Source organism: Corylus avellana, chromosome ca4 (genome assembly GCF_901000735.1).
Source record: "Corylus avellana chromosome ca4, CavTom2PMs-1.0".
Classification (NCBI taxonomy): Eukaryota; Viridiplantae; Streptophyta; class Magnoliopsida; order Fagales; family Betulaceae; genus Corylus; species Corylus avellana.
Genome location: NC_081544.1, coordinates 701,908 through 712,059, shown reverse-complemented (window position 1 = coordinate 712,059; position 10,152 = coordinate 701,908). Strand labels below are relative to the sequence as shown.

Sequence of the window (10,152 nt, the reverse complement as noted above, 5' to 3'; positions counted from 1 at the left end):
TGGATACAATCTACACTCATTATTATGGGTCCTCTACGACTTATAAATCTAACATGAACTCAACACGAATTTAACGAATTATAATTGAGGAGTTCAACTCATTTAATTAAATAAGTTGTTTGAGTGAACTTATAATCTAATACTCATGTTTTAACACGATTCACATACAATACTGACACTTTTTGAACAACAAACTTGACATGAATTTAACACAAAATTAGTCGATCATAATTGAGTCTTGACTCGTTTAATTAAATTGGTTATGATTAACTTATATAGTTTTATACCATTTAACACGACTTCATATCTAATAGAAAGTTTGACGCTAACAGTCTGCAAACAAAATCCTTGCAATTGGAAGTTACATGAGGAAAAGAGGATTTTCTTCAAAATTTCAGACTTAGAGATCTCTTGTAGTTTTTTCAGCGGTTCAAATTTAATTTTAAATTCTCTAGATTAACAGCACCTAAGCCAAATCATCTTGACTTCACTCTTCAAAGGAAAAGCAATTGTTGGAAGGAATTCCCATGAATCCATAAAATTGTTAGTTTCCACTGTTGTCCGTACAGACAATATTTCAAAGGATTAAATCAAGCACCTCCATTTCTAGCAATGGGGCCACTAATATGGTCAGCACTTGCTCTGATGGTGTTCTACAATTTAAATAAAGAACTTTCTGCTGAAAATCTAATCAGATTCATCCTAGAAATTTACATGAGATTTTACATAATTTCGGGGCATTATTTACATAAAAGTTTAGATGAGTATAGAGGCAGCACTTCGCATACCAGCTACCTGATTGCCTATTGAGATAGGGTCACCATGATTCACAAATCAATGCTGTCAATGTAATTATTTACAAAAATCTTGAAGCAAAATTTCATAACTATGATCAGCACATAAAGATGAAAAGACATTCACATGTGTGTGAAAAATACCACGAATATGTCGATGGCGCCTCGTTTTCTTATATCAGTTCTAAACCTTCCTTAAAGGGACCAGAATCATGTAATAATTTCATAACAAGCCTAACCTGCAAACAAAAAGTAATTATTAAACAAATGACAAGGCATGTAGGGTAAGAGTACAAAATCTTCTATGTAGACAAACATTATCAGCAATCTTCTATGAGATGCTTAGGTTATGTCCAATAAGTGTAATAATGTTTTCAAAAATTAACCACTAGGACCAGTACAATGGATATCACTTTGAGTCACCTATGATATTGAAACTTCCTCCCCAAATGGAAGGCAAGACGCCAAACATGTTGAAATCTCAAAATGTACCCAAAAGCTGAAACTTATCTACAATGCGATCCTCCTAAGACTTCAAAAGAAGGATTTTACTTGCAAAAAAATAGTGTTATTTTATCCACATATAAACTTTCATCATATATATAACTCTGGGAAAAAAAGGATAGGGAGGACAAGGAAGAGGTGGAGAAAAGGAAAGAATGGAAGTGGAACGAATTCTTCCCAATAAATTGGGCATAAGATGGAGCTTGGTTGCTTCAAAAGGATACGATTCTCATGCTGATGGATGATAAATAATTCCTTTAAAATAAAGTACTCACAGAAGTACTGCAATATAGTGTTAATCACCTGAGTTGATTCGCGCACTAGAAATTCCTCTATGGCTGTCCTGAAACCTTCATCCATAAGGTAATGGCAGCTATAAGTTGTCACGGGCAGATACCCACGTTGAATCTTATGCTCACCCTGAGCTCCTGCCTCAACTGTGTTCAGATTGAGCTCAATAGCTGCTTCTATTGCCTGTTATGTCAAATCAAGGCACAAAAAAAAAAAAATTATGCATTCCTTCGCAAGGTTGATGTTCTTCACATGAAAGAATTCTTGAAATATATATAGACCCATTTCAAAATTCTAGGAATACAGTCCATACTTGCCTGTAAGCTTGAGCTTTGTGGTTAAGTGGGTTAACAATCAGTTCTGGCTGAACAGTTCAAAAGTGCATGATCCTAACAGTATCATATTCATAGTCATAGCCAATCATAATTCATGGATATAGCTGTTGTTTCAAAAACAAGGAAACTTTTCCAGATTGTTCCTCCATTTATGGTACTAAGATAAGAGAGGAGTAGATAATTCTAGATTATTTAGCTTTACGTATACCAACCAGGTCCACACCTGGTAATAGCACGCTTCAAAATGCAAACTTGGATAGTAAGCTCGTGGCTGACATCCCCATAGCCGCCCAAATAAAGTATCACCTCCAATAAGATTAAGAGCACCAGCAACAAGTTCTTCCCCTTCTTCAGCAACAACAAGCAGTACCTGATCCCCCATCTTTGATCCCATGTCGTGGAAGAACTCCCTTGTTAGATAAGGACTACCCCACCTATGGATGATCAACAGCATATCAAAGATGCAGCATCTCAAGCACTCCATGTGATTCAACAAATTTTTAAGACCATACAAGGTGAAAAAAGCATACTGATCGCAGTTATATTTCCATTGTAAAGCCCAAAAAAAGGAGGTCAAAGGGCAAGGACCAAACTTGTTATCGGTGGTGTTCCTGTAAAATTTATAAAAGGTGTCCCAGTGCCTCGCCTGCAAATAGAACCAAAGAGATATTAGGGTAAGAACTACCAACTATTTTCTGCCTGACCCAATAAATGAAGAAGATCAAAGTTCCAACTTTGCGTTGCCCACAACATAACCTAAGATGATGTCTATTACTCATTACCTTTATCTCATAACCCCGAAGCCGTTTCATAGTCAAGTTTTGTGCAGAAATCTGCACATAGTAAAATTCAATGAGAACACATGCAAGTTGCACGTCCAATAAACAAGTCAATTGATCTCATAGACCAACATAGTATACCAAGCAATAGACATGTTCAGCATATCACATCAACATTGGCTTCTAAGGATGTTACTGGAAAATGGGGAGAGAGAGAGAGATTCTAAATTATGTGCAAACAGAAAACAAAAAATAAGTGGGTTCAAACGCTAGAACGAAATATGACAATATGATCTCCTGCCTTTAAATATTGCAATTGGTTTATGCATGGTATAACAAATCAATCGACAAATCATCCAAACTAAATTATATACTTCTTACTGTTGGGCCATCACTCAGAACCCCTGAAATTTACTACAACAAAGTAAATCAGAATGGAAACATTCATCCCCATCATATGCACCCTTAAATCTCAAAAGACTAAAATCCTATAAATTTCATTTTGGAAGCTCAAACCCATTAATTTACTTAAGCATTATAAATTGAACTCCATGGAATACCCATACTTGTCCAAACTCTTGTCAAGAAAAAAGGCAGAAAAACAGTGCAGATTTATTTGATCATACGAAAATTCATGAACAATATCCTATGTGGGCTGCAAATTGTGGATATTCCTGCCATGAGTTGTAGAAGGCAACTAAACATGCAAGTACCATAAATATTTCATTTTTTGTAATCTCTCAATCTAGGATTTTATTTGTGTAGTTACTTTGCTTGATTTCTTATGGTATCATAAAAATCTAGATTAGTTTCCGTCAATAATTTAGCACCAGCTACATTGATTCTGTGATCTTCCTATCATTCCTATCACTTCCATGCACTTTTCTCTAGATTCATCCATCCCCACTTTATATCTGAATTCAAATGAACATTACCAATATTTAAACCTTGAAGTGAATCTTAACCAGCAGTAATGAAAGTCAAGTAGATCACTACAAACGAACCACCAGTTCCTTGTTTTGCTTGAAGAAGAATTTGCTCTTGCGTGCAAGGTCTTATTTTTACAACTAAACACACGCGCACGCACACACACACAAAACAATATTTGGAAAGACCAGACCAACCTTTTTGCGTTCTTGACGAATATTTTTCCTCTTACTTTGTTTCATGTCCATCAAAAACTCATCAAAACTGCAGCACAAAAAGAGATCCTCTCACACTACATTATTTGTGCATAAAACTGAGTCTTGCAGCTAAAAAGACGAGGCATTCAGAGATTTACTGCCACAACTTGTTCTAATTATACAATGCTTAGACTTATGCTGATGTCTAAAAGAGGAAAAGCTACTGAGGTAATTCTTACAACAATATCCTTCCATGTTCAGGTACTTTTCTATAAAAATGTTTGTCTTCAACCTTGAAGACAGAAAAACTTGGCAGGATCAGAAACCAGAAGGGATGAATTACTCGCAAATAATATAGAGTAGAATATATGCCTACAGAAATTATTTTTCAGCATTTGGTAGGTATGCCTACAAAATTCCAGCCAAACTGAATAAGCTGGAAGCCTTAAAGAAAACCAAAAGGCAATCTATATAATATTGCAGAAGTTCATGACTCCTGGGCTTATTTTTCTCCAGACCTTATGATTTGGCCACCCTTGTAGCCAAGCTGGATCAATCAATAGATGTGTGTGTGTGTGTGATATATGAAGAAATGGCATTCATCGGATTGTCTTCAAGGGATGTGCCAAGATGCAGCAATAGAATTTGATATAAAATAAATAGATGAATGAAGAACAATGACTATGTAAACCAATTATCATATTAATGAAGTCACGGTACCATGACTAAAAAACTGTTTTAGTATCACTTACTTCTTATAGTTACGATTTTTCCAGTGGTACTGCATTCCAATCCTCTGCAGAAAACCTTTTCCCTTCAGTTTTTGCCACTCATTTTCAGATGGGAAGGTGATATGCAGCGATGAAAGCTGGGACTGTAAAACATATAAAATAACCTTAAGTAACCAGGGCATCAAAACTCAAAGCAAGTAATCAATTCTTGGGTGGATCACAATACAAAGGTAGAAAAAACCATAGAAGTGCTCTTTACTTATCTAAATATCTTAGTGAGGAAATCTCATAATGCAGTTGCAATCTTTTCGCCTTGAAACACAATTTGTGCTTTGATATTTATGATTGTGTAGATCACAATCATAAGATTAGCTACCATTTTGTGCTTTGATATTTAGATAAGCCCTTTTTTTTATTTTTACTTATCACTTATGAGATTGTGTTTCAAGGCGAAAAGATTGCAACTGCATTATGAGATTTCCTCACTAAGATATCAGATCTTTTCCTCTTTAATAATCATTTTCCACCTCTTGTAAGTAGAGACAAAAATCAGAGGAACCCTTTGCTTATCTCAGCAGAGCACCTGCAAAGCATTTCTCAGTTTCTTCGCTCCCTGCTGAATTAAACCCCCCCCCAAAAAAAAAAAAAGAAATTTTACGTTATGTGTGTTTGTGTGTAATTTGAACAAACGTTACACCACTCAATAACTTTTTATTATAACAATACTTTGCAAAGCCACATCATTAGATTAAATATCCTCTCGAGGTTTATCTTGCAAACCAGATTTCACAACAACTTGATTTTTTTTGTATTCTTAGCACTAATCTAGAAAATAAAAGGAAATGATATATCTGATTTAGACACAAAAATAAAAAGTCACGTTGCTTCATGAGTCCCACATGGATACAAGTGGAGGAATTTTTCAGTTACCAACTCCCACAATAATGTGTCTCATTTTTTCTCAGAGTTAGTGAAACAACTTCTTTAGTCAAAATAAGTTTGCAATAGATAGAGAGCAGAGCTATATAAAATAGATTAGCGTGAACAAAGTGATGTATGAAAATAAAGAACCATTTGATAAATCCAACACCTTGGCCGCTAGATCCTTCAGAGCAGAGACCATAATGTCAAAAACTTGATCTTTGAAAGGGGTATTACGAAGTAAAATTCTTGGACCAGTTACTGGAGTAAAAGGTACACAGCATTGCAACTTTGGATAATATCTTGCCCCAAAACTGTAGTATGCATCAGCCCAAGAATGATCAAAAACAAATTCACCATAGGAATGGCTGCAGAAAGAAATAAAAGCAGATTATCATCAGGAAGGAGTTAATATAAGGAATTTTAGAACAAAGTACATCAGAACTTGTTGTACATCAGGTTTGCTCGACAGAGGTAGGTACATGAAGTGGTCCTGCCTTGGAGGGGTTCCCCGTCATTTAAAAAAAAAAAAAAAAACTTGCTGTGTTAACAAAATAGCAGATGCTAAACCTTTTAAGATAGAGTGGAACAACACCTAAAATATTTTCACATTCATCCTTAGCAATTATGTGACGCGGCATCCATCCAGTTTCCTGAAACAAAATTTAAGCTGATAATTGATACAACAGTCAAATCTTCAGTTCATTCACATCAAACACATGGTTAAAGACATATAATATTAACTGAGATATCTGAAGGATCATCAATAGAGAATTTGTTTTTTTTTTTTTAAATGATTACTCACAATCTTTCACATGAAAATGAAGTTATGGTATTTTCCCCACAAATAAAGCAAAACCTTCCACATTTTCAGTAACATGAACAAGGAGGAAGTGAAAACCACCACAGAGAACAACTGTATAAGCAAACACACACACAAAATAAACTATTGACCATTCAATTTAGCTCTTGAGTTAAAAAGAGCAGAGAATATTCATTTCAAGTGCTAGGTAAGCTAAAAGGCATGATACTGAAATGGTCCCTAAAGAAATAAATATATTTCAACTTATAGAGGTCTGGTATGAAGCAAATGATTCCTAACCTTCACTGCAGAGCCGGACTCCTCTAAGCACGAGAGAAAACCATGAGTAAGAAATGGATTAGATTTTGCAGGACCCGTGGCATCCAAATTGCACGCATCCCAGCCACTGGGTGAAACATCTAAGATTGAAGAAACAACTGAAAGTGATATCTTTTTAGGTTTCACCTGATTTGCTGAAATGTCCTGAATATAGAATCAGTGAAGTGTGAATAGCTACAGAAACTACAAAGAACAAACAGATAAATAAGTAGTCATGAATTCCAAAGGACCATCAAAAGAAGACACCTCCGGGGCTGACCCTGTCAAAGTAAAATCCCCAAGTGAAAAGTCCACTTCTTGTTGTGCCACAGACTTCTTAGATTCCCAAAATAGTGCACTAATTCTAGGTATCTGACCTGAAGTCCCCGTTACTTGTCTACATTGTGATCTCCCCTACAAGTCAAAAATCAAATGCCAGTTTTCACTTCATCTATAAGTATAGGCTCAATCCATCGTAAACATAATGTGAAACACATTTCAATCCTCTTATAGTAATGGCCCTAATTAAACCACTACTCAATAATCCAAAGTAAAGGAACATCATCTTTCATTGGCAGGAAGGTTTCTAATTTACCATATTTAAAAGAAACTTTACTAATTGGTAAAATAAAAAATGTGAATTTTTCTACACACACAAATACATGCATATATATAGTTTTATTTCAGATCAATTAAGGGAATGGCAGAAAGGGCATACCATATGCCAGAAACCAAAATCCAAATTCTCCAATCCACTGGATTTTTTTTATGCCATCATACCTATATATGCTACATATACTAAAACCAAGTAACTCATAGCACTGTTACTAGTCGCAGTATATAGTTTCTGATTCTGAATATAATTCTGCATTATGCCAAGATTCTCCCCCCCAAAAAAAAAGATACAAAGCAAGCAAGCAAGAAAAAAGAAAGATGTAGATTGATGCCGAGATTCGAGAACAAATACCCATAACCTAAAATGCATTTCTAAGAAACTTTGAGAGGCAAAGGGATCCAAACAATCACTCACATAAATGTACAACATCATTTGCTATATACACCGTGATATCAAAACTCAGAGAGAGAGAGAGAGAGAGCCTTACAAAATGAGATGGGAATTGGCCTAGAAATGGAGAAGGCTTGCAGTAGCTCACTGCCACTGCCATAGCCGCCAAGCTCAGTTGCCTCTCTCTCTCTCTCTCTTTCTCCGTCTGTGTGTGTGTGAAGCTGATTAACAATGATCAAATGGCATGCAACGTGGCAGACTAAAATGCCAGATAGATGTGATATGGTACTTTTGAGGTCGTTCTCAACCTCCTTTCGCCTTTGAGAAACTTTTAGTAACGAAGTATATACATTTCGTCGCTGGACGTTTCTATTACGGCGATTGTTTCAGCTGTCAAGTCGACTAATTCCTCTCAACAAGTTTAAGAGTATTTTGCATGCCAAATGCCTCCAAAAGCCAATCATTTTTTGCTCAATTTGCAACTATCATTTTGAAGTACTACCTTTTTTTTCTGATTCAATGTAAATTTTTTTGAGATCTACAATTATGAAAAATTGAAAATAATTACCACAAGAAGCTTTTTATAAACGCAGATTATTCGCTTATGCTACGTCACTAAGAAATTCTCAAGAACCTTATTAGATTCCTAATCATTCTCAAAGTGGGTTTAATCACATTTTAAGTAATCCAAATTCTTAAGCATTACATTCCTGAAAATGCGAATGTGGGAGGGAATTAGATTCTTCAAACCAAATGTTATGTTAAAGTTTGGAACTTTTTGGAAGAAAGAGTAATGCTAGAAGCTTAGACCCTATAATCCATTAATTTACAACTATTTTACAACTTGCTAACACGTGTCAACGTGAGATTGAAACAATGTGAATCAATTAAAAAAAATGTTAACACCTTCTAATCGCATATTAATACGTATCAACAAGTTTTACGTTTTTTATATATAGTTTCAAAAAGAACAACTTTATGATAATGATCACAATATTGAAAGAGTAATTCTAAAAGGAAGACCAATGTTTTCTTTGTGTCATTCCAAAATTAATGTGACTTTAAAAATCATAATTTGATCAAAATTTAATAATAATCTACCATAAATCCAATTGTAAATTTAAAAGCCATATCATTTTTTGGAGGACATAGATCTTTTTTTTTAGCATGGTCATACTATCTCACTTATGGCTAATGCTAAGGAGCATCACTTTTTCCAGATGAATTCCAGAAAAAATGCTGCTCCGTAGCACTTTTTGTACAAACTTAAGTACTAAAAAAATAATTAATCCTAAAATTAAAGCTGTCGAATAAAGTTACCATTCGATAACAGCACTAGGCTCAAATGAAAACTTATATATGTAGAACATACAACTTGAATATATATATATATATATATATATATATATATATATATATATATATAGCCCTTTTACAAGTACAGACCAATAGTACAAAGCCTCGAAAAATAAAGAAACATGCATGATTTTAACCAAAAACTTGCTTATAGTGATAATATTGTTACGGAGGTAAACCACATGGATTTATGAATTCATTTTGAAACCATAACAATTTATTTATCACAAGCAATTTTTCCTAAAAAACAAAGAAGAGGGAGGTGGGGGTCGATCTCTCCCACCTCTACAAAGAGAATAGTGGTCTGGTGTACCCCACAGAAAAGGGGGGAAGGGATGGAAATCCACCCTTTTTCTTTTTCTTTTTTAAATTTTTTTGTCTTTTTTGGACATAAATGAAAACTTGAAAAAACCCATTGACTCAATTCCAATTATAGTACGAAAGGTAGCAAATTATTGTATGACAACTTCCAAAAACCAATGACCCAAGCCCAAGACACAATTTTATTTAAAAAGTTAATTAGAAGCTATCAAATTTTTCCAAAAGTCATTTTTCAAACTAGCAAACTCTTAATTCGTTTGACTAACTTTTTGTTGGAGGGAAAAGAACCTTTGTGGGTATAAAAAGGCATTTAGACTAATATATATTAAAGTAATGGTTAAGTAATTAAATTTACCTCTTCATATCAGATTAAGCTTTTGGGATAATTGGTAACTTACATGATATCAGAGCGATTTGGTTAACACCTTGTTGCGGTCTCTTCCTTTAGTTTAACAATAAAATCTAAGAGCCATATCTTAAAGGAACAAATCTAGATAATCTGGATTTATTGTGTAGTAAATCTCAGAAGTCAAAAAGGCTGACCGTGCATGATTTGGGCCTTGATTCAAGGGATGTGCTCCCTCTTCTCCAGTCTATATAATAGACTATTTGTAAGCAAAAGATACATAGTGAAATAAAAGAATTCATTCTTCTTCTAAAATCTAACATGGTATCCTAGCCAGGTTCTGGGATCGAACTTGACTCCGTCAATTTCACCCTCCATTTCAATTAAATATTTCACATGTTGAGCCTCACCTATTAAAAGGAAGTTTGAGCCCACACATGAAAGGGAGTGTTAAAGTAATGATTAAGTGATTAAATTTACCTTTTCTTATCAGCTTAAGCTTTTAGGATAATTGGTAATTTAAC

General features: G+C 34.5%; 1 protein-coding gene across 2 annotated transcripts; it reads right to left on the bottom strand.

The window, feature by feature from the left end:
• Positions 1-665: 665 nt before the first annotated feature.
• Positions 666-7,839, bottom strand: LOC132179922 (uncharacterized). 2 transcript variants are annotated; one of them, XM_059592731.1, is made up of 13 exons: positions 7,703-7,839; positions 6,867-7,013; positions 6,582-6,764; positions 6,075-6,132; positions 5,934-5,976; positions 5,649-5,847; positions 4,580-4,701; positions 3,828-3,894; positions 2,707-2,757; positions 2,518-2,570; positions 2,148-2,358; positions 1,602-1,772; positions 666-1,033 (listed from the first exon to the last, which is right to left on the bottom strand). In XM_059592731.1, the coding sequence occupies exons 1-13, from the start codon at positions 7,763-7,765 to the stop codon at positions 968-970; spliced, it is 1,434 nt and encodes a 477-aa protein (XP_059448714.1). In that variant the 5' UTR covers positions 7,766-7,839; the 3' UTR covers positions 666-967. The 2 variants fall into 2 exon arrangements, with proteins under 2 accessions (XP_059448714.1, XP_059448715.1); XM_059592732.1 differs by lacking the exon at positions 5,934-5,976 and having other exon boundaries at positions 6,050-6,132.
• Between the last annotated feature and the right edge of the window lie 2,313 nt (positions 7,840-10,152).